Raw genomic sequence first — 25,994 nt, forward strand, 5'->3', positions numbered from 1 at the left:
TGCTTTAACCGCCATCAACCAGAGAGGAAGCCAAATAATTCAGTCAGGGCATCTTTTCCTAAAGCTTGTCCAGTAACTTATACATAAATATCAGGAGAGATGGGGATGGGTTTATGTGTGAGATTCTCATTCGAGAGTGAAAAGCATAGCATGTCAGGCAGCATCCAAGGAGCAGGAGTATCGACATTTCGGGCTGACCTGCTGTGCTTTTCCAGCTCTACACCTCCAGCATCTGCAGTCCTCACTTTCTCCTCCCTGTGAGATTCTCATGTTGACTAACCAACTGCTACTCACCATTTAGAACCATATACAAATGAACTCATGAAGAAAGGTGGCCTCATTAAAAAATGGAGGCCACAGAACTGTGCCTGACTTTAAAATCACCAAGTCCAGCAGATAAGACAATGGGAGAGAAATGCAGAGAATTTCACAGCACAGACTGTGTTCTTTTGGCCCATTAAACCAAATCTTTGAAATATTATTCCAATTAATTCTTTTCCCCACGGTCCTGCAATTAGAACAAGAAAAACATTGGACTTGATATTTGCCCTACCTCAAGAGTGGAAGGAAATGGCGAACTGCCAAGAAAACAGTCCAAAATGAAGTTAGCCAACAGCCTGCTTTTGTGCACAACACATATGTATGAATAAATACAAGTACCTCCTTTCTCAATTAGAATTTAACATTTAGAAGTTCAATTTAAGACATTCCAAAGGGAACTGAAAAGTGGATAATAAATGTGAAGACCTAGTTTCAAAACTTTACACTTTAGACCATCTATTTTAATGGAGGAACAATTATTATCTGTTCAGTTTAAATACTGTGATATTATTATAAGGGTACTGATTGTACAGAAGCAACTAAATCATAACAATTGTACATGTACAGTTGTAAGTTCAAAAATTTATTGTCTAGAATTGAAGGTCAGTGTTGAGGTTGTAGCCACAGAAACTGACGAGCAAGCTTGGTATTCAGACTAATTTAGAACAAGTTTGCAGGAAACCTGAACTGATAATAGCAGTAAATCCATAATCTCTCAATTTATAACCATATATTTGCAGAGCATTGGAGTATTGATAAGCAGTTTGTCTACCCTTGAGATCTGCCAGCTCTCAATGAAAGATAATCACTAACAGAACAAAAATACCAACCATCAATCATACACATCTGAAAAACAATGAAATGCAAAAGGAAATAGTTTTCATCCTTTTTGCAGAAGATGTGCAGCTGAACTTTGCTCCCAAAGTGATTAGTGTGATCACTAATTTCCCAGCTCACTACATCCACTTCTGAAAAAAAAGCTCTGTCAGACTTGATTTTCATCTGAAGGTGGGTGTGGGAACAGTCAGGCCCACTGCCTTCGAACACAGATTGGAGGTGACCACGGGGGCTGTGAGTGCCAAAAGTGGCCTGTTCTCCAGAACTTCCTTACAGTTATTTAATTAAATATTCTGCCCTCTAAATCTCAAAACTTACACCTCATTATTTCCGATACACCTGCCATGCCCCAGACATGCCACTCATTCCTCTCATCCAACCCAATGGCCCCTGATAGCCCCAGGCCAATCTAGTGCCAACCAAAGCCATTCATCATCCCAATAAATCCTGATAACCTTCCATGTCATTTTAATGCCAACTCACCCACCATCCTTTCGTCTTTCACTCTCTATGCCAACACATCCATACACAGACCAAAGTTGAAATGGAATAAATTAAAGAACTAAATAGCTATGGCAGACTTTACTATGGCTTAAAAAGAAAACACTCCTATTCATGAAAACACATTCAAACTTTAAAAGCATTGTAAGTACTTGTTCCTTTATAAAATGAATATGCAAAATCCAAATCAAAGACAGTTATTCTTTTGTAACCTCTTTGACCCATCATTCAAGTTGTGAACGTAAAAAAGGCCCCTGCTGAAATAATTGCAGGTTGTGGATAGCAGCTGACCATTAATTAAGGAACAGTAATACTTAGGGCAATCTCAATGACGTGGTATTTAAAATTTTATCAGTCATCAGGGACAGCCAAGTGTGACTGCAGGTATGATAGGTATGGGGGACCAGGGGATAGCGTTCGACGAGCTCAGCCTTTGTAAATATCCAACTGTTATGTGGTTCATCCAAGTTTTGTGGATGAGAATGAGGACTGAGGGAAGATGGGTGAACTCACCACAGCTCCCAGGTTCAAGGAGCCATTCAAATGCGGGGAGGAAATAGGAACATAACAGCGGTAGGAGACAGTATAATCTGAGGGACAGATGTTGTCCTCTGCAGTCATAACAGGCTGTGCTGCCTTCTTGGTGCAAGGCTTAAGGACATTTCTTCAGGGCTGGAGAGGAATCTGAGGTGGGAGTGAAGGAATCCAGTTATCATCATTGGTACCAATGACATTGACTGGACCAGAAAGGAGTTGTTGTGGAAGGGAACTGTTCAAGTGGGATGTGTTTTACTTCAAACATGCTGCGACATAATATCCCAGTAAATAGAATAACTAGGGCTGCAGTCAGCGTTTAAACTAAATAGAGAGGAGCAGGTGTTTGGGATAAATGTAGAAGATTTAGAATCCATTTTGGTTAGAAAAATAGATTAAATAAACAATATTTAGAATCCATATAGATGGAGGTAAGAAATAACAAAGGGAATAAGACAATGGTGGGAGTACTCAATTGGCCCCTAACAGCAGCTATACTGTAAGACAGAGAATAAAGTAGGAGATAATGAGAACATTGTTGCATCGCTACAGTATTACCAGACCATAGGGACTGCTCTCTCATTAGAGAGATACAACAGTGGTGATTTAACCTGAGGGCCACCAGACCTCAGGCGAGGGAGGAGATTGAGAAGGAGAGTCCTTCATGATAACCTCAAACCGGTGCTGGGAATTGAACCCACACTGTTGGCATCACACTGCTCTATCGACCAACAATCCAGCCAACTGAGCTAAACTGAAAGCAAAGGGAGAAAATAATCTTTGAGGCAAGCAAATAATATGAAAAATTTTAGCAAGAACTTTAAGTACACAAAAAGGAAGAGAGAGGCCAAGGGGAACAAGGCCCCTAAGAGAATAAAGCCGGGGGAATAATTTCTGAGAACCAGGAAATGGTAGAGGCATTGAAGGAACATTTTACATTAGTCTTCATAGTAGAAGACATGAATAGCACTTCAAAAGTACTAAATAATCAAGATGCAGAAAGTGAGACCATGAGGGAAATGGAAGGTGGGTGAGTTGGCAATAAACACAGTAACTATCACTGGAGAAAAAGTACTAGGGAAACTAATGGGACTGAAGGCTGATAAGTCCCCTCAACCTGGAGGGTTGCATTATAGGATATTACAGCAAGTAGCCACAGAGATAGTGGTTGTACTGGTAATGTCTTCCAAGAATTGTTAGATTCTGGAAGAGACCCAGAGAACTGAAAATCTGCCAATCCTTAGGGGGCTTGACAAGATAGATGTAGAAAGATGGTTTCAGACTGTGAGAAAATCTACAACCAGAGGGCATAACGTCAGAGTAAGGGGTCACGCATTAAAGACAAACACAAAGAGGAATTTCTTCTCTCAGAGGGTAGTGAATCAATGGAATTCTTTACATGTGCAGGTTTTTAGGCTGAAGTAGACAGGTTTTTAATCAGTAAAGGGTATCAAGATTATGGGGAAAATGTGGGAAGTGAATCAGCCATAATCTTATTGAAGGCAGAGCAGACATGATGGACTATGCGGCGTACTTCATACAGTCATATGAAGGACATAAATACCTTGCTGATGGCAGCCTCAGGAAGAGGAACTCCAGTCATGGGTCATGGAGGATGCCCCTCACATTGTAGAAGTGATTGTAGGTAGGCTTTCACCAAGATGAGCAGCTTGATGAGGCCCAGAGGAGGTATACATCTCATTTCTGATATTTCTTAACGGGTCAGTACTTCCAAGTTAAATATTTGATCTACTTAACTCAGCATTGTTGCAGCTTTGCTAAGACTGAGAAGTACGAGGAGGAGCAGAAAGAAAGTGTCATGACAGTGGAATTGGAGACAAAAGGTTCAGGGGGTTACATTACAGAAATGCAGGCAGTGCTTGAATGTCTTCAGCACCATAGAGCAGTCTACTGAGAAAGTGTATATATTGAGTGTTCTAGGTGCCTGCAGACAAGTGAAAAGCAGTGCTGCAGGTGTGTCTGCATGACTAGAGAAGCCATCATCTATCATCAGTCACCTCCTCTGAGCATATCTGCAGTCACACAGCTGGGGAGGAAGTACTATGCCTGTGATGCTGAAGATTACAGCTACATTGAACTTAGTCATCGCAGGCTTCTTTCAAACCTCAACTGGCGACTTGAATTATCTTCCAATTGGTAGTCTACAAGTGGGCGACACAGTGGCACAGTGGTTAGCACTGCTGCCGCAAAGCACCAGAGACCCAGGTTCAATTCCCACCTCAGGCGACTGACTGTGTGGAGTTTGCACATTCTCCCCGTGTCTGTGTGGGTTTGCTCCGGGTGCTCCAGTTTCCTCCAACAGTCCAAAAAAGTGCAGGTTAGGTGAATTGGCCATGCTAAATTGCCTGTAGTGTTAGATGCAGGGATAAATGTAGGAGAATGGGTCTGGGTGGGTTGCACCTCGGCAGGTCGGTGTGGACTTGTTGGACCGAAGGGCCTGTTTCCACACTGTAACTAATCCAAGTGCATTCAGGAGTTTACTAATGCCCTTTTTAGGAAAGCAATACATTTTATCTAGTTCACCATGAATACAGACAGCCTAGCCATTTGAGCAATCAGATTTACAGCCAACGTTGGTTCCCTCAGATACAGCGGGTAAACAATTGAATGTATGTGACATCCAGAGCTAAGCCAAATTTCTGAACTGAATGGGGTTCACTCCGTCAGTGTTCAGCCATTGCCCAGGAACTTTCAAATCCTTGATACCTTGCACAATTACCCACACCCCCAGATTATCTCCAAAGCTGGTTTCTAGGTGGCAAGGCATATTCCCTAAAGTCACAGGTGGTGTGAAACCTTCAGGCTGATGGTAAACAATGTTACAATGCATCCACTGGTGCCATCATTGAACAGGCTAAGTGGTCTGAAGATGCTCTTCCACTGCCTGAACTACCCAAGAGTAGCACTCCAGTACTCATTGAGAGGATCTCCAGAAGTGATTATTTGCTGCATCCTGCATAACTGAGTTCAATGATGGTGTGAGATGAGGAAGTGATGGCCCAGTCACCTGTCTCCTCCAGTGAGGAAGAAGAGTCTCTGACAGGAATGCTGAGGGAGCTAAAAACCTGATATTGGATGGTTTTGCTGCTAAATACCTTTGAGCGAACAACTGTGGATACTCAGAAATATTACTGAATTATGGCATAGAGGAAATCATGTTCTTGCCGTTTAAACGTTAAACATTAAGATATTTCAAGTGCCACTGAATTTTGTTCCTTTGGCACCAAAAAATCCTTGTTCAGTTTCCTGGCCAAAGCAACAATATAGAGTTCTGTCGGTTAACATGGCTCCTGAACCATGACTGAAATGTGGTGCTATCTTTTGGAAGCGTTTTCTCTATTGTTGTAGCTCCTACTACTCGGACCTTGAAATCATAGTTGAAAAGCCAATTTTGCGCTGAAACAATTTGAGAATCTCAAAATGTCTTTTGCTTACTTTCTCCCTGCTCTTCACAATCAGCAGAAATAAAACTGAACCAAGGGGTAGGAAAGTGAATCCTGACTCTCAATTTCCAAAGCTATTTATCATTCCACAATAATAACAGCTCCTTCAAACCTCATTCTGTCAGCACGTTTTCTTTCTCATTTATTGGATACCCAGGCTCAATGTGCTGTACCTAAAATACACAGTTGTATCAATAGCTGAAAACACCATTAATTTGTAAACTCTGATATTTTAGGAGCATTGCTTGACATAATAAATGCACAGTGGTAGCAGACAGTACTATTATCCACTGGGACAATACTGTTTTAAAATAAGATTACTGAATCATCAGTATTTCATTGCATAAGCTAAATTTAAAAGCATCTTGTTCTGAATTTCCTAGTCGAGATTAGAATCAGAATTGCAAAAACAGTACCTGATCAAGATTGTGATTTGCCCAGTCCACTAAAGCTGATTCTACCAGGCTTATTCATTTTTCATGAAACATTTACTGATAGTACACCCTGCTATTCCTAGATATATTGTTAGTTTTCCCCAACACAATGTGTTAGACACCCTGCTACACATCAATTAACCTTCATTAAATATCCAGTCACTGCCCAATATCAGCATTTACCCTCAATAATTTACAGCAATTCTATATTGCACTTTTCCTTACTTTTATTTATTTTTGATGAAGGTTTTATAAAAAATGAAAGTAAATCATTTTATTTGATACAGTAATATAAAACTGAAATGACTAGTGTTGAGTTTAACTATCTGCTATGCTTATGAGTACAATCTACTTATACTTCAGGATTACAGTAACTCACTATTGATTATACAAAATTCCCTTGTTAAACTATCTGTAGTAAAAGTTTGAAACAAGAAGAATTAGGAGTAGGCTGACAAAAAATTCATGTAAGATAAATGGATAGTTTGGTTTTATTGCTTAGATGCATTGAAGAATTGGTTATAAAATCCATCTTTAACTGTTGTATGCATGTGAAAGAAATCAATATTAGGTAAGTAGCTTTTTCAAATCTCGAAGCTACTTCCAGAAACATTGTACAAATCTTTATGCTAAAATCACCTAATTAGTTTGAAGGAATGCTGCCAATCACGACATCATAACTCAGTAAATCTAATTTGGCAGTAACTGGTGGTTAAGATGTATGCTGTTCAGTCATGTTTTCAGTGGGATCTACTCAGCACATCTCTGAAAACTTTAATTCCTGCCAAATTGTGTTGTACTATTGTATAAAATCAAGAATTACTACACATATGCATTACACTATTGAAGAAGTGTTTTATTCCTGAACAAACAACATGCCAACGAAAAAGACTACTCACATTCAAAAGATGGGTGTGACACAATAGTCCAATAAGTGGGACCATTCTCAGTCCCCAAATGATTGTACCATCCACTGTGAATGTACTAATTTGCATTCCAGTAGTACATCTGTAGAGGCAGTAAAGCACTGCTGGCAGTAACAAGCTTTAACAAACGACAATTAATAATATAGTGTTGAATAAAACTGTCCTGAAGAAGCCAATTGAACATGAAGTGTTAACTTTTCACAAATGCTGTCAGCTCTGCTGAGTTTCTCTAGCACTTTCTCTTCCTATTAGCTGAGTAATCTAGTCAAGTTCATGAAGAAGCATTATATCCTTTCAGCTTAAAAGTTCCTAGCCTACATATCACTCAGAGCTGCTGCAAAGTAATGGTAATTTTCAATTGGTGTCTCTTATTTCCATTCAAAGAAAATCACATAGCTACATTTGACAACATACATGAAACCAAATTAATGTACTATCATACCGATGTGTAATTCAGTTATTGAATTTAACATCCAGGGCCACGTGCCTTCATGTTTAATGTGGATTGCAGTGTTGGTTATCCAGTCATGGGGCTCTGAGCCACATTTTGTTTTTTCTTTGTCAGTAATGTAGTGCATTGCAGGAAGTGCTGCATCTTTCACTACACCATTCACCCCTGAAAGAGGGTGCAAGTTTGTTGTTAGTGTCCTTGTTTAAGTGTCTTGCAACAATACTATATACAAAAGATCTTCCATCTAGAGAAGTAATGCAAAAAGAATCTAGGATAAAATATTTTATAAATAACCAAACCCATACCAATGAACTGCAGCTAAAGCTCATCTCTCAGATTTCTGAGGTTCTGTGTTTTATTAAGCAGTGTGAAATGTTCCTCTTGTTATTTGTTCAAAAGAATTATTAGTCCCAGATCCATACTCTGATGCAAAGATTTGATGCAAATAAAGGGCATGGACAGAGCATGCTGGGGTCATTTGCTTTCTGAATATCAGGAGCTCTGCTGAAAACGTCACCCTAATAACACTCCAAGCTAGAAGTAGAAAAGTAGGGTTATGTATTGTTGGGCCACAATAGAAGAGATATTAACTTTACTAGTGTCATCCTGGAGAGCGTTTGTGGTCTGATGAACTGAAGCAAAATAATGAATGTGCCTAGAATCTATATGAGAAAAATCAGAAAAACCTCATGACTAAACAATAAAAATGGCATCCTTGAGAAACGTTTGCCAATGTAATTAGCATCTCTGCACTCCTCCAAATATTGGGGTTTCTATCTCATCTGTGACATTGCATGATACTAGTTCCCTTTCATCTCCCCTCCAACATAACACATGACAGCATAAAAGCCAGTGAGAGCTTAAAGCCATTCCATCAAGTCAAAGAAATTCGAACAGATTAACTTATATTTTTGGCACATTAAAAAGAATGTTACTTCTCAGGTTATATACTTTGGGCATGCTAAAGGCACCAGTGAAAAAGTCCAGAATAACTCCTGATTATTCAGTTAAAAGTAAATAATAAAACAATAATAATTAATTTAAAATATTCAACTCTGCTCAAAGGTCCGGCTTTTGAGTAACTCTGTTGCATGTAGAAAGTGCAACTCGCCTTTGTCCAGCTGTAAATAATCAGCTCCACTTTGATACTTTAATGTCCAGAACCCACTGTGTGCAGACAGACTACATAATTCCCGTCATCTACAGGTGTCTTTCCACATCCTTAATCAGCTTTAGTTATAGTCTCACTGGTATACACTAGCTCAGCAATTCAGCACTTGAAATATAGCGGCATTTATTCCATTGCGGGTTTGCAGTGTTTGCTTGACAGTTTCATTAGAAAATGCTCATTGCATCGATAAATTAAAATATATTTATATATATAAAAAGAAATTTTAGTACTTTTTTTCTAGATAATTTGAAGGCACCCAGCCCTTTCGAGAGCATCCACCATCTATTATTTGACAGTACCACCAACCATTGGGATTACGCTCCAGCACCTCCACAGAACTGCCCTCTTGGAAGCCCATGGTTTCCTCATCTCCCTGATAGTCAGCGATTGCAACATATACTTCTCTCCAGTTGTTCTGAATGAACTGAGGTTTCTCCTGGATGCACACTGGTTTTGGTCTCACAGCTGACACGGGAATCCCACCTTTCTGGGAAGTTCTGCCGATAGCATCTGACTCAATTCCTCCACACTTTTCTGAAGGTCTGCCCTTTGTCTGGCTTGAAACTGACATTGCCACAGAGTGTATAGAGTCAGACTCCTCATTCTTCTTTCGTAACCGGACATTGTTGAAAGATGCATTACGGCGGATATTCACTGTAGACTTGATATTCTCATGACACATCATAGATTCATTCCTCCTCAGTGATGCAGCTAGGCTGTTACTTTCTTTGCTCGAAGGGGAAACAAATACAGATTGTGGCCTCACAGCTACCTGTTTCAACCCATTTCTCATTTTTACTGAACCATTCATATTTCCTCCTAGTCTTGCAAACCCTCCAGGAGGTTTTGCAGGAATTGGGGGTGTAACTCGCTTTAGACCAAAGTTGATGTTATTTAATGCCTGAACCTTCTTGTCCACTTTCTCTACATTGTTGAGTTGGTTTTCATTCACTGACCTGTCCCTACTCGGAGTTACAGACTCTCCAAGGCCCTCTGCTGGCCTGCCACTAACATGCTCCAAGTAGAAGATTGGGGCCCATCCCTCATCGTCTCCAATTCTAATAAACCACCAACCACTGTCTTGTTTTTCTAGAACCTCAACCATTATTCCGGCTGGAAAACTGATTTCATTGTCCTGAACTTTTTCATATTTATCTACTGTCTTATACTGACACAGTGATTCTGTTTCCTGATCACTGGGTTTTGCTGGGCCCAGTCCCACCTGGCTGAGTGATGCATTTGTAGAAAGATCCACTGTACTTTTAGTGAAAGAATCTTCTGAATTTTCAGATGATGTCAATGAGATAGTTTCTGCATCATCAATCTTTATCCCTTTTGAGTTGTGTTTCAACTGTCCTGTAGGCCTAAGTTGGCGCCTGATGGTGCTGATCTCCATATTCTGTGCTTCTGGCTTCACCAGTAAAGGCTTTGGTCTCACAGAAGGCTTTGGCCTAGTTATGGGACTAAGAGCAGCTTTCTGTTCTATGTGCGCGTTTGTTTCAGATATCTCCTTGTCTTTTTTTGAGACAACTTTCTGTGTGGTGCAGTCACCGATATCAGAGATGGATTTGCAGGAATTGTCTCCACTATTTTCAGGATCCTGGTCTTTCCTAGCATCAGTTTTCTTCTCAGATTTTAACTGAAGGTTTTTTAGAGAGTGTTTTGGTGAAATATATTTTGGTGAACAGCTGGTCTCTGATGCTGACACTGCAGCATCAACCTGAGTAATAGTTTCACAAACCTGATTACATATTAAACTATTGCTACTCCCTCCTTGGTTGCATTCCTTATCACTGGGAGGATAGACAAGCTGGTCATCGCGGAACAAGCTTTCTGAAGATTCACCTACTTTGAAGCGGGCTTTTCGCAGCGTGGATAATGGGCATGGTTTGCTTTGTTGCTGGCTGGACTCTGGCTGGTCCTGATCAACTGAATCCTCTTTAGCCTGCTCATCAGCAACTAAATTCATGCTGGTCTCAGGCTCATGGTCAAAGATTGCAGCCGGAATATCATACTCTGGTTCCTCAAACTTGGGCTTTTGTTGCATGCATTCGCTGTTATTTCCTTGACCTGTTTCCTCAGAATTTGGCTTGCTTTTGGTGGGTGGTGCAGGTGGAGGGATTTTTGGTCTGATTAGTGTGCTGCTTCTTCTGGACAGATTTGGCTTTTTCCTCTTGTCAATGTATGAAGATGGTGCCCAACCCTCCTGCTGCCCAATCTGTACATACCACCAGCCACCTAAATTTTTCTCAATGACCTAAGGATCAAATATGTAAATAATTATTATATACATGTTTCAAGGACAATGAGACACATAGTGCATAAAGCATGGTGCTAGTGCCACAGAGCATGTACATAATCTGTATATTTTGTGGCAAATCCTTGTTCTCTGACACATTTTAGTTATAAAACTACTTCAAATTGAAAATATATTACTGAAAGTTGTAAGAAATTGGAATACTGTAACTCTGTAAAACAAATTACAAAGTTAAATGTGTCTAGAAAAGAAAAAATAGTAGATTTTTGCCTTGACTTAACAATAGCAAAGGTGAGGAACGTTGCTCGAGTAGAACTTGTAGATATTAATAATGAAGCAAATTGGGAAATGGAGTAAAATCTCCCTCCTTGGTATTTGATGCTAGACATCTAAAACATTCTATGATTATTTTTGTTAAAAACACATTAAAAAATTCTCCTGTAAAATAATTTATATTTTGGCAGCAGATTTCTAAAGGAAACCAAATGAAAATTGCCATCCAAAATCATTCACTTGGGAAAGGTAAGCTCTATCTGATTTAAAAATTTGATAAAACATTTGCTTCTAATTTTATTTGGTGATGAAATCTACATTCCATAGGATTAGCACGGGTGAGCCGTTGTCTACACAAATAAATTGTCAAATGTTTCGTTCGGAATGCTAACTCTGGTGTTAAAGTTCTCTATTAAGACAGTTCCTAACTGAAAGTGAAATTGAGACTTTAGGTTCCAGGGAAATAGAGTGTGATCTCAGGTGGCTAGGGAATAGAAACTGGTTGAAAACAGACATAAGGTCAGAACTATAAGATGATCTCAGCAGTGGAGTTACTGCAAAAGGCTGTAGGAGAACAAAGCCATGACACAGATGGAAAAGAAGACAAAATCAATTAAATCCACTTGTAGAACTAGAAGCAATCTGGAGAAGTGTTTTCATGAAAATTGTACCTGCAAAATATATACAGAGTAAAGCTACTTGAATGAGTTGGTGCCTAACGCTGTGAAGAAAAGGATTTGGAATTCAGTTTGAGGAAGTTCAAAGTTTTGAAGGATTTTGTGTCTGGAATTGGTGTTATATATTCCAACTGGACTGCTAATAAATCTGTGAAATCTACTTTTGTTAGTTTATTGTTTATTTGTTTGTTAGTTTATTGGTAAATTCTGTTAGTTTATTGGTTTCCACAAGGTGATAATATTTTGTATATGATTATCAAGCTTTGCTGTGCCAAAACCTTTTTGGAGATTGTTAAACGTGCTGTGTACCTCAGCTTTTTGCCCTCCACAAAAGCTGATCCCATCAGCAATGTGTGTTTGGAATTCAGCAATGGTGTAGTACTCCACTTCAACAGCAGGTGGCTCTGGAGGCTTGGGCAGCTGGAATCCCTGGACAGATTGCAATACAAAAAGTGAACACTGGCAAAAGCCTTAAAATGAACCTGGCATTTTCACAACTATTGTTATTCAATCTATGTGCAGCACACGTAAAAAAAATGTCAAACATCTGTTACAGTTTATTCTGCTACCAAAAATTTATTCTCACTTGTTTCCATTGTTAATATTTAGTACTTTAGCCTGTCAAAAAAAACAAAAAAGATAAAGTCATTCTATATTTGTTTGCTCACATTTATTGAATACTTATTTTACTGCTGGAAAGGCACTCTCAAACTGAATATGTAGCAAGAAACTGCTCATAGATCCCTGCTAAATCTGTACCTGGAGATCCTGGCTGATGGGGTCATGCAGAGACAGGACATCCTGTTCCACAACCAAGACAGGCTATGACACCAGGCCATGCCAATCTGGTCCAAGATGGCCACACGATTGGTTCACTCTTAGCTATCTGGAAGAATGCGCAACACTGTACAAAGAAGGGCAATGACATTCTCCACTCAACCAGAGTAAATAACCTTTTCTCTCCGATCTCTCAAACTCAATCTATCTCTGCTACTGCATCCATCTCTCACCAAGCCCTGCCACTGCCTGTGTTATCGTCCAATTCCAAGTCCCAACACCACTAACCCTGCGTGCCCTTTGTGCTGATATTTTCTCACTTGGGACATCTTTCAACTTCACCAAAAGACACAACGGATACAGTAGATGTATCCTTCCGCTCCACGCTAGCAGCCATGCGGCGCCATCTATTCTACCTGCAGTCCGCCCTGCATCAGCTCAGGGTCACTCTCTCCCAGACTTGCAACGGACCTCTGCTATCTACTGTATCCTTTGCATCCGATGTGGTCTCCTCTACACCAGGCAGACAGGACGCCAACTTGCAGATTGTTTCAGAGAACATCTATGGGACACACCCCACCAGCCAACCCCACCGGCCCGTGGCTGAACACTTCAACTCCCCCCCCCCCACTCCCCCAAGGACACGCAGGTCCTGGACCTCCTCCATCGCCAAATATTTACCACCTGGAGAAAGAATACCTCATACTCCACCTTAGGACCCTGCAAAGTCACAGGTAAAGTGCCGGACGACTGAAGGTTGGCTAATGTGGTGCCACTGTTTAAGAAGGGTGGTAAGGACAAGCCAAGGAACTATAGACCAGTTAGTCTGACGTCGGTAGTGGGCAAGTTGTTGGAGGGAATCCTGACGGACAGGATGTACATGTATTTGGAAAGGCAAGGACTGATTAGGAATAGTCAACATGGCTTTGTGTATGGGAAATCATGTCTCACAAACTTGATTGAGTTTTTTGAAGAAGTAACAAAGAGGATTGATGAGGGCAGAGTGGTAGATATGATCTAATTGGACTTCAGTAAGGCGTTCAACAAGGTTCCCCATGGGAGACTGATTAGCAAGGTTAGATCTCATGGAATACAGGGAGAACTAGCCATTTGGATACAGAACTGGCTCAAAGGAAGAAGACAGAGAGTGGTGGTGGAGGCTTGTTTTTCAGACTGGAGGCCTGTGACCAGTGGAGTGCCACAAGGATCGGTGCTGGGTCCTCTACTTTTTATCATTTACATAAATGATTTGGATGCGAGCATAAGAGGTACAGTTAGTAAATTTGCAGGTGACACCAGAATTGGAGGTGTAGTGGACAGTGAAGAGGGTTACCTCAGATTACAACGGGATCTTGATCAAATGGGCCAATGGGCTGAGAAATGGCAGATGGAGTTTAATTCAGATAAATGCGAGGTGCTGCATTTTGGGAAAGCAAATCTTAGCAGGACTTATACACTTAATGGTAAGGTCCTAGGGAGTGTTGCTGAACAAAGAGACCTTGGAGTGCAGGTTCATAGCTCCCTGAAAGTGGACTCGCAGGTAGATAGAATAGTGAAGAAGGCGTTTGGTAAGCTTTCTATTACTGGTCAGAGTATTGAGTACAGGATTTGGGAGGTCATGTTGCGGCTATACAGGACATTGGTTAGGCCACTATTGGAATATTGCGTGCAATTCTGGTCTCCTTCCTATCGGAAAGATATTGTGAAACTTGAAAGGATTCAGAAAAGATTTACAAGAATGTTGCCAGGGTTGGAGGATTTGAGCTATAGGGAGAGGCTGAACAAGCTGGGCTGTTTTCCCTCGTGCGTCGGAGGCTGAGGAGTGACGTTAAAGAGGTTTACAAAATAATGAGGGGCATAGATAGGGTAAATAGACAAAGTCTTTTCCCTGAGGTCGGTGAGTCCAGAACTAGAGGGAATAGGTTTAGGGTGAGAGGGGAAAGATATAAAAGAGACCTAAGGGGCAACGCTTTCACAGAGGGTGGTACGAGTATGGAATGAGCTGCCAGAGGAAGTGGTGGAGGCTGGTACAATTGCAACATTTAAGAGGCATTTGGATGGATACATGAATAGGAAGGGTTTGGAGGGATATGGGCTGGGTGCTGACAGGTGGGGATAGACTGCATTGGAATATCTGGTCGGCATGGACGGGTTGGACCGAAGGGTCTGTTTCCATGCTGTACATCTCTGTGACTCTATGACTCAATGTGCATTTCACCAGTTTCCTCATTTCTCCTCCCTCTACATTATTCCAGTCCTGAGCCTCCAACTCGGCACCGCCCTCTTGACCAGTCCATCACTTTTCCCATCTATCCATTCCACCCTCCTCTCCGATCTATCACCTTCTCCTCCACCTTCATCTACCTATCGTATTCTCAGCTACCTTCCCCCCAACCTCACTCCCCTCCCAACAATCCCTCAGCCCCCCCGGCCCACGATCCTCATTCCTGATGAAGGGCTTATGCTCGAAACGTCGATTCTTCTGCTCCTCGTATGCTGCCTGACCTGTTGTGCTTTTCCAGCACCACATACTCAGCATCTGCAATCCCCACTTTTTCCACAGTGAATGAAGGCAAGCATCCCATATGACTTCACTACCTTGTCTACCTGTGCTGACACCTTCAGGGCTCTATGGACATGTACACCAAGATCTCTTTATTCCTCAACCTTCCTTGGATCCTATGGGCTCTTTGGACCAACCTTCCATTGGAACCTTCTCAAAAGCCTTAATGAAGTCCACGTAAACTATATCAATTGCACTATCCTCATCAATATATTTAGTCACCTTTTCAAAAAACTCAATTAAATTAGTCAGACAGGATCACCTCCAAACAAATCTGTGCTAACTATCCCTGCTTGATTTCCAAGTGTCTCTCAGAAATTTTTCCAATAATGTCCCTGCCATTGATGTCAAACTAACTGACCTCTAATTACCTGGCCACTCCCTGTTACCCTCTTGAATAAATAAATGACATAAGCCATCCTCCAGCTTTCTGGCACTTCACCAGTAGTCAGCAAAGTATTAAATATCTCTGCCAGACACCAGCAATCTCCTCCCTTGTCTTCCTTAGCAGCCTGGAATACATTGCCCTGAGGATTAATGCACCTTTATGTCCACTAAAACATATACCATCTCTCCTTATAATCTTAACATGTTCTTGAAGCTCACCATCCCAAAGGAAATCCCTGGCTACAACGCCTTTCACCTCTGTGAATACAGATAAGAAATATTAAGATTTCATCCACGTCCTCTGACTCCACGTAAACGTTGCCCCTTTGGTCTCTAATAAGTCCCATTCTTTCCTCTTACTCATGAAAAGCCTTGGGATTTTCCTTAATCCTATATGCCAAAGATATTTTGTGGCCCCTCTTTGCCCTTCTAATTTCTTTTTTAAGCAACCCTAAACTTTCTATACTTTTGAAGGGCCTCCCCTATTTTTTAATGAGCTGTACATGATATATGTTTCCTTCTTTTTCTTTACCAAACTCTCAATATCCCTTGACAACGAGAGTTCCCTGGATGTTCTGCCCTTCCCCTTCAATCTTAGAGGAACACAGTACTACTTTTAAAAGATTTCCACTTTACAAATGTAGACCTACCTGCTACTCCAAGTTTATGTTTGCCAGATCCTTAAATTAGCCTTGCCCAATTTAGGAATTTAACTTCTGCACAATCCTTATCTCTTTTTATAATGCTTGTAGAGTTATGGTCACTATTTCACCCACTTAAACTTTAACCACTTGACTGGCTTCATTCCCTGGGATTAGGTCAAACACTGCCCCGTCTCTCGTAGGACTATCGATGTACTGACACAAAAAGCTCTCCTGGATGTACTTTAAAAATTTCACTCAACCCCTTTCGCACTAAAGCAATCCCAGTTAATGTTAGCAAAGTTAAGATCTTCTACGAGTATAGTGGAGGAAATGGCCTTGTGGTATTATCACTTGACCATTAATCCAGAGAGGAGAAAGTGAGGTCTGCAGATGCTGGAGATCAAAGTTGAAACTTTATTGCTGGGACAGCACAGCAGGTCAGGCAGCATCTAGGGAACAGAAGATTCGTCGTTTCGGGCACATGCCCTTCTTCAGGAATGAGCAGAGAGTGTTCAGCAGGAGAAGATAAAAGGTAGGGAGGAGGGACTTGGAGGAGGGGCGTTGGAAATGTGATAGGTGGAAAGAGGTCAAGGTGGGGGTGATAGGTCGGAGTAGGATGGAGGCGGAGAGGTCAGGAAGAAGACTGCAGGTCAGGAAGGCGGTGCCGGGCTGGAGGGATTCGGCTGAGACAAGGTGGGGGGAGGGGGGATGAAGAAACTGGTGAAGTCCAAGTTCATCCCCTGTGGTTGGAGTGTTCCCAGTCGGAAGATAAGACGCTCCTCCTTCGACCGTCGGGTTGTTGTGGTTTGGCGGTGGATGAGTCCAATGACCTGCATATCCTCGGTGGAGTGGGAGGGGGAGTTGAAATGCTGTGCTACAGGGTGTGGCCTCCTCTATATTGGGGAGACAGGCCGCCTACTTGCGGAGCGATTCAGAGAGCACCTCTGGGCCACCCGGACGAACCAACCCAACCACCCTGTAGCACAGCATTTCAACTCCCCCTCCCCCTGAAGAAGGGCCTGTGCCCGAAACGTCGAATCTCCTGTTCCCTGGATGCTGCCTGACCTGCTGTGCTGTTCCAGCAATAAAGTTTCAACATTAATCCAGAGACCCAGGTAATGTTCTGGAGGACCTGGGTTTAAATCCTGCCATGGCAGATGGTGGAATTTGGATTTAATAAAAATCTGGAGTTAAGAGTCTAATGCTATTTTGTGAAGGAAACTGTTGTCTTTACCTTTGTCTGGACTACATATGACTCCAGACCCACAGCAATGTGGTTGATGCTTAAATACCCTCTGTGCAAAGATGGGCAACAAATGCTGGCCTAGCATGAATAAGAAAAAAACTATAACCCTTTTTCTCTCACATTTTAAGGTGATTTTCCTATATATTTGCTCCTCTATCTGCCTTCAGAGACAGTATGATCCCAGCTTTTCTCAGGTCTACTCAGATGCCGTCATTTGAAGGTCCTTGTAGGACATCCTCCCTCACTACTGCTATGATAGTTGCCTTTATCAGTGATGCAAGCCTCCCTCCCACATTACCCCTGAAAGTTCTATACCCTAGAATGTTGAGCTGCCAATTTCTCCAGTCATGTCTCAGTGAGTGCAATAATATCATATTCTCTAAGTTCATCTGCTCCTTAGCAGTCAAGCTCCTCATATTAAAATAGTGACACTTTAGTTTTCCAGAGTTGTCATGTGTGTTCTCATGCCCATGTCTTCTCTGCCTACTGGACTGACCTAGCATTCCTTCAATATCTGATTGGACCTTGCTCCTGATTTTATATCTACTCAGTGCCTCATCGCCCTGCCAAATTGGTATAACACCTCTCCAATAGACCATTGTGTCAAGCCTATCAATTTCAGATTTAAAATTAATAATTGATTAATAATCGCTATTTACAGAAGGAGGTTGCAGATTTTTACCACCTTTTGTGTGAAAAGCTTATTAACTTCACTCCTGGATATAACCTTTGAACCACAAAACAGCCACTGGACACATCTGGAAATAAATGTGGGCCTTTTCTCAATCCTTTCCCCTGAATATATTGAAAAGTTACATCAAGACCCCTTATAGCTCCTAACTTCCAGAGATACCAAACGTTTACTCATGGACTCTCTTCTTGTGGTGTTGGTTCTTGGGATATAAGATTTGGGCTTAGCGACCACAATATAAAACTTGCTAATGTCACTTAAGTTAGGGTTTTAGTGAACAGCAAACCACACAGAAAAATATATCAGAAAGCCATGTGGATACAGAACTGGCTTGAAGGTAGAAGACAGAAGGTGGTAGTGGAGGGTTGCTTTTCAGATTGGAAGCCTGTGATCACTGGTGTGCCACAGGGATCATTGTTGGGTCCACTGCTTTTTGTCATTTATATAAGTGATTTGGATGTTAACGTAGGAGGTATGGTTACTAATTTTGCAGATGACACCAAAATTGGAGGTGTAGTGGACAGCAAAGAAGGTTACCTCAGAATATAACGGGATGTTGATCAGATGGGCCCATGGGCTGAGATGTGGCAGATGAAAATTAATTTAGATAAATGTGAGGTGCTGTATTTTGGAAAGGCAAATCAGAGCAAGACTTACCCACTTAATAGTAGGGTCCGGGGAGTGTTGCTGAACAAAGAAACCTTGAAGTGCAGGTTCATAGTTTCTTGAAACTGGAGTCACAGGTAGATAGGATAGTGAAGAAGGTGTTTGGTATACTTTCTTTTATTGGTCAGAGCACTGAGTGTAGGAGTTGTGAGGTCATGTTGCGGCTGTTGGACATTGGTTAGGCCACTTTTGGAATATTGTGTGCAATTCTGGTCTCCCTTCTATCGGAAGGATGTTGTGAAACTTGAATGGGTTCAGAAAAGGTCTACAAGGATGTTGCCAGGGTTGGAAGGTTTGAGCTATAGAGAGAGGCTGAATAGGCTGGGGCTGTTTTCCCTGGAGTGTTCGGAAGCTGAGGGTGTGACCTTATAGAGATCTATAAAATCATGAGGGGCATGGATAGGGTAAATAGACAAGGTCATTTTCCTGGGTTGAAGGAGTTGAGAACTGGAGGGATTGATTTAGGGTGAGAGAGGAAAGATTTAAAAGGGACCTAAGGGCAGCGTTTTAATGCAGAGGGTGGTGCATGTATGGAATGAGCTGCCAGAGGAAGTGGTGGAAGCTGGTACAATTACAACATTTAAAAGGCATCTGGATGGGTATATGAATAGGAATGGTTTAGAGGGATATGGGCCAAGTGCTGGCAAATGCGACTAGATTAGGTTAGGATATCTGGTCGGCATGGACAAGTAGGACCAAAGGGTCTGTGTCTGTGTTGTATATCTCTATGATTCTAAGGATTGATACCCAGCTGCTTTTACTTCAAAATTTTCATCCAGAGAACAGAGAAAGGTTAGTAATTACAGTTTCAAATCAGAATGATGTCTAGCTTGTAGGGGAACTTGCAGGTGACAATGTTCTGATATGTTTGTTCTTTTGGGTGGTAGAGATCGTGGGTTTGGAAGGTTTAGTGAGTGCACTGCTGATACAATAGGAAAACAAAATCCATACATACCAGGCTAGTTTCTCTGCGTGGTGGTGGTTTCTGTCTTAAGTTTGGGGAACCTGTGGGAAAAAATACCAAATTGTGATTACCAAGCAGTCTGAGGCATTAGTGGGCATCACTGTTCATTATTGTCCTGAATTAAATAGTTTGCTGGGGCCACTTCATTGGGATAATTAAGAGTCAACCATCATGGTTAATTTATCAAAACACGTACACCAGATTTCCTTCCTTAAAAGGCATTAGTGAACCAGATGATTTTTTTAAAAAAAGATTCACAATGGTTACATGGTCACCATTACACTTAATTCCAGATTTTTCTAAATGAATTCAAATTTCACCTTATTGCTGTGGTAGGATTTGAACCTTCCGATCCAGACAATGGGTGTAGTTCTCAGGATTACTAGATCAGTTATATTACCACTACGTCACTGGCTAAACCTTTGTCAAGCAATATACTTGTATTTCAGCATTAGTTGGAACAACGAGTAGAAATTATGTATATTGATGCATGTTCAGAAATATTACTGAGTGTTGTACATTATATCGTGTCTGCACTCATGATATGGGTAGGGTATGGGGATATTTAAGTGACTGCTGGGCATGCACATGGATAGCAGTGAGTTGAGGGGTGTGTAGGTTAAGTTACTATATTTTACATTAGGATTAAATCTCGGCACAACATCATGGGCCAAAGGGCCTGTTCTGTGCTGTACCTTTCTATGTTCTATGTTCAATATTAGCTGGTTCCACTACAGCCTGAGAAGGAGCTAGAATCCACTGTTCTCACATCAAGAGCATCTGGGAACAGGGAAATAAATTAAGCGCATTTCACTTGAAGTTCCATGAACATGTGACTTAGAAATTCTATTGTGCTGTTAAATAGCCTCTGCAGACTCTAAAATGGTAGGCAGAATTAACATGCCTAATCTGAGCTAGATGCTTAATTTATGTCACATTGGTAAAGACCAAAACAAAAATTGGCCTAAAATGTCCACATCTCTGTACAGGCAAAGCAGATGTTTAATGTATGTTCACATCCCAGCACGAGATTGGTTTTCAGACCGACATGCAACTGAACAGACCATTCCAAAAGAGATTGTTAGATTTCCACCAAAGTAGGTCAGTTTTAGAACTATATTTCTATGAGGTATCAATGCTCTGCATTATTGTAGCAAGGCTTCCTGACTTCTATACTCTACCCCATAGCAATAAAAGCCAATATTCCATTTGCCTTATTAATTGCTTCCTGTGGCTTCATGCTAACTTTTTGCGATTCATATACAAGAGCACCTAGATCCCTCTGCATTCTGTTGTATCATTTCTTTATATAATATTCTGTCATTTTATTCTTCTTGCCAAAGTGAACAACCTCATATTTTCCTACAAACTTTGTTATAATACGCAGGCCCTTCATCCAGGTCATTAGTATAGACTACAATAGGTGTGGCCTCAACAATGATCCCTGGAGCACTTTTCTAGTTATAGTTTGCCAACCAGAAATGTCCCGTTTATCCCAACTCTCCTGCTTCCAGTATCAATGCTAATATATCAATCCCAACACCCGGAGTTCATTTTGTACAGCAACCTTTCATTTGGCAACTTAACTGACTGCCTTTTGACATTATATCTACATCACTTTAGGAATGCACTGCTGGCAGTTGTAGTACATCAGATAATAGAGATATTTAAGCGACTCTTGGATAAGACATGGAAAGGTATGTAGGTTAGTTTGACCATAAGAATAGGATAAAATGCAGGCACAACATCGAGGGTCAAAGGGCCTGTACTGTGCTCTACTGTTTGATGTTCTATGTCCTGAGAAGGGACAAGTGTTGAATTTTGAATCATTTGAGCAAAGGTGCTAAACCCATACAAACTAACAAACGTAAAATGTAACACAAAACATGGAGTCAATGTAAACATCCACTTGCTCCATCCTTGTAAAAGAATCCTGTCAAACATACTGCATCTGTCCCTTTTTGTAACATACCTTTTTTTTCCACATTGGAAAACAATGCTAACAAGCAGATGGCTCCTGCTAAGTCATATCCAAATAGTGAAATGGGAGGTAATGCTGTGATAACTAATAGTCTGCTACAGAGGTAAATGTTTTATGGTAAAGTGATAAAGTGATGGATGGGCTTAAGGTGGAAAGAAGTAAGGCAGTGGATAGGAAGAGGTCAGCTTACAGGTTAGTAAAATAAAATCTGTACTTTAAGGTCCAATGCTACTGCACTCAGAATTTTTCAGCCTGCTGCATTTTCCCTGGTCATCAGCTTAATTTAATAAAACTTCTAAATCAGATGATGGCTTATTTCTGTACATCGTATTCCATCTTCCATGCTCATGCCCAATTTATCTAGTTTTGTTTTGTCAGATAGCTTAGATGGGTCATGTTATGTTCGGTCTAATGTTCAGTATTTAGTGTTCCTATAAAAGACATGCTCATGATATCATCACTACTTCACAGCATGTGATTTGAGGACATAAAGATCTAATACTACAGCTTAGCTCAGATCATTTGAAGCACAACACTCTATGGAAGCATAATCCTTTATTGTAAATACTGTCGTAACACTAGCCTAGATATGATATGCCTGATATGAGAAATGTAATGTTGACATATATTAGTTGCAATAAATGTCGCTGGATTCTTCAATACTACGGTATGCATGTACAATTCCTTATGTTACAAGAGTCAACAGGAATTCACCAAAGCTTTTGAGATAGCACCTTCCAAACCCATGACCACTACCATCTAGAAGGTCATGAGAAGCAAATATATGAAGATTCCACTAGCTGAAAATTACCATCCAAGCCACTCACATCCAGACTTAGAAATATATCGTTATTCCCTCAGTATCGCTGGATCAAAATCTTGGAACTTTCTTCATGAAGACATTAAGAATATGCCTACAGCACATGTACTGCAGCAGTTCAAGAAAGAGCTTATCAACACATTCTAAAGGATAACTAGGGGCAGTGATAAATTTTGGCTCAGCCAACAACATCCATATCCCATGAATGAATAGAAAAAACAATTACTGCATCAGCTAAAAACACCCTTCTGGAAACAAGCTCATACCACAACAGCAGCAGCGATGATCTACAAAATAATTCAATCTCTTGATGGTCGATATTTGGGAAACTAATCGAAGATCAACTAGACAATAGCTTTGGACAACAGAGAATTTGGATGGAGAGAAAGCTAGTTACCCTTAAACAGCATCTCTTTCCACGAGTGCAGAAGGTTGTGTAGATCTATACATAGGGCATTAACCACCAAATATACAAAACTAGTTATTTTTTATTATAATGCAAGTTCTTTCAGACAAATACATTTCTAAGGATCCCTCAATTAAAAATAAAATAAGTTGCTGAGACACAGACAGCCTAGTCACTTTGGTTCCTTGCATTTGGTATATAAGTAATAAACTCTTGAAGAACATAGCTCTACCCTCTTTATTGCTAAGGAAGCAGCAGTTTTTAATCTATATTGCTACATGTCAAAGAGTATTTTTAATTTATATGGCTTAAAGGTACAGAAAACATTTTTAAGGTTGAATCATGGATAGCATATTTAAAGATTGGAGAACTGCATTGAAAATATTGGACATGTACGTATACTGGTGACGAAGGAGCAGTGCTTCGAAAGCTTGTGATTTTAATAAACCTGCTGGACTATAACTTGGTATTGGGTGACTTCTGACGTTTGTTAGTCAACTGGTCTTTAAGGATTCCCACATTTCAGAGTTGATTTACCCTCAAACAGCTGCCCCAATCTACATTCCTCAGTTCCTGCCCAATAATATGCTAGTTAGCTTTCCCTCAATTTAGTACTTTCATTCAGGGATTACTCTTACCCTTATCCAAAAGTAACTTAAAACTTACAGAACATAATCACTGTTCCTGAAATACACCCTCCAGTAAAATTTGATCACCGACTAGGCTCAGTCCCCAATACCAGTTCGAGTACGGCATCTTCCTTTGTTGGACAATTTACATATTGCCTCAAAAAATCCTTCACACTTTTCTATAATCTTCTGGAAGGCCTGTAATACATCTCAAAGTTCCTATCCCTGAGCTCTACTGATATGGTCTTGCCGGAAGAGCCCTCCAAGGTGTCCTCCCTTGATACAGCTGTGACATTCTCCCTAATCGATAACAAAACTCTCCTACCACTTTTATACTCCACCCTATCTCACCCGAAACATCTAAGATTTGGAAGATTACATTGCCAGTCTTGCCTCTCTTTAAACCAAAGGAAATAAAAATTGGTTGCAGCCAGAAATGGGCACAGTTCTTTTTTCTGACTGAGGGAGCAATTTGTCAGCGGTGTGAGGTCCTTCAAGAGGCAATTGCATTAATCAGGCACTTAGACAATACAGGTAAAAGACACCTGTAATCATAAAATCCTGCATATGAACCGTACGCAATGACCAACTCTGTCGAATACAAATCATGGCCATAAGCAATCATGATCATGTCACTGGTCATTAAAAATTGATCATACTCATCTTTGTGAAGCACAAGTAATCTCCAGCGACCTTTCTGTGTCACCTGAAAGACAATCCAAGGTCTTACAGGTACACAGGGCTATGTATTTATGAGTGTACTGATATGCGATACTGCCTTTCTTCACTGATATTGGGGGTGGCGGGGGGGTGGCAGTTGGAGAGAGACTGCTTCAATTAGGCTGGCACGGTGGCTCAGTGGTTAGCACTGCTACCTCACAGCGCCAGGGACCCAGGTTCAATTCCTGCCTTGGGTGATCGTCTGTGTGGAGTTTACATATTCTCTCCGTGTCTGTGTAGGTTTCCTCCGGGTGCTACGGTTTCCCCCAAGAATCCAAAGATGTACAGGTCAGGTGAATTGGCCATTCTAAATTGCCCATAGTGTCAGGTGCATTAGTCAGGGGTAAAGATAGGGTAGGGAAATGGGTCTGGGTGGGTTACTCTTCAGAGGGTCGGTGTGGACTTGTTGGGCTGAAGGGCCTGCTTCCGTACTGTAGAGATTCTAATATTATCCTATAGTACTTATAATTTCCTGCTATATTTGTGTACATGTCTAATACCACATATATCAGAATAAGGTCCATTATGTTAAAGGTCCAAGTAGGTTCATTGTGTCTGTAACCAATTGATCCAGCCACAGCAGGTATTACCGTCATTGCAGCCACAGTACAATGAAGGCGCAGAGAAATTGAGAAGGAAGAAATGTGTCAGAAAGCTCAGGACCAATGGCATCTGTCATGGCTACTGAACACCTCCATATGAAGAAATGACGGAACGTTCCCAAAGCATGTGGATCAGGTACAGAGGCTGAGAGTCTTTCATTCTGAATGCCATTTCCTCCAAGCGAATACCATTTTCTCCAGCTGTACACTGAAAATGTCTCAGGACACCATTCCAGAAATGTGTCAGCTGTTGGACCAAGACCTATAATTTCAAATGGTGAGTGGCCATCCTATCACACTGTTAAGGTCACAGCAGCACTAAGATTTTTTAGAATTGATACCAAGGATCCACTGAGAAACTGTGTGTGATCTCAATACTCAACCCATAATTGTATCAAGGTTGTTACCATTGCAATGTCTGCAAAATCATATCGTTTAATCTTGTTTCCATATGACTAACTGAACAAAACATAATCTATGAAGCTAGTTTCATTTTCGGATCTGACTTGTCTGGTGGTATCATCAACTGGATCATAACACCACCTATTTTAAAACTGTAGGGTGAAGATCATCAGATCCAGTGATCTGTAGATATCTATGTCTTATTAATTTCTCCAGTACGTTTCCTTTAATATTATTGCTTAGTTCCTCATTTTCATCAAACAGTGGGTTGCTATTACTGCTGAATTGTTTTGTGTCTTCTATCATAAAGACAGATATGCTGCATAAAGTATTTGTTTAATGTCTATTTTATTTTCTTATTTACCATTCTAATATTCCTAATAGTCATTACCTCTAAGTGACTCATATTTACTTTTAATAATCTCTTCCTTTTTACCTACCTTAGGAAGCTTTTACAATTTCTTTTAAGTTTCTTGCCAATATACTCTCATATTCTCTTTATCAAATAATTAATTGATTACCTTTAGCTGAATTCTCCCTGTCCTCAGGTTTTCTGTATTTTCCTTTTTGCAACATTATGAACATCCTCCATTAATATGGTATTGTTGTTAACATTTGTTGTGGGTACATGGGTCCATTAAAGGTAAAGT

General features: G+C 40.8%; 1 protein-coding gene across 2 annotated transcripts in view; it reads right to left on the bottom strand.

Moving 5' to 3' along the window:
* Positions 1 to 6,926: 6,926 nt before the first annotated feature.
* sh3pxd2aa (SH3 and PX domains 2Aa) overlaps positions 6,927 to 25,994 on the bottom strand; it is a 310,500-nt gene continuing 291,432 nt past the window's right edge. For both annotated transcript variants that reach the window (XM_043712866.1, XM_043712867.1), the window contains 3 exons: positions 19,776 to 19,825; positions 12,156 to 12,275; positions 6,927 to 10,896 (listed from right to left, as the gene is read on the bottom strand). In XM_043712866.1, coding sequence (XP_043568801.1) covers positions 8,863 to 10,896; positions 12,156 to 12,275; positions 19,776 to 19,825 — 2,204 coding nt within the window. In that variant the 3' untranslated portion in view covers positions 6,927 to 8,862. The remainder of the gene's footprint in view (positions 10,897 to 12,155; positions 12,276 to 19,775; positions 19,826 to 25,994) is intronic.

The sequence above is a fragment of the Chiloscyllium plagiosum genome, chromosome 22 (assembly GCF_004010195.1).
Source record: "Chiloscyllium plagiosum isolate BGI_BamShark_2017 chromosome 22, ASM401019v2, whole genome shotgun sequence".
Classification (NCBI taxonomy): Eukaryota; Metazoa; Chordata; class Chondrichthyes; order Orectolobiformes; family Hemiscylliidae; genus Chiloscyllium; species Chiloscyllium plagiosum.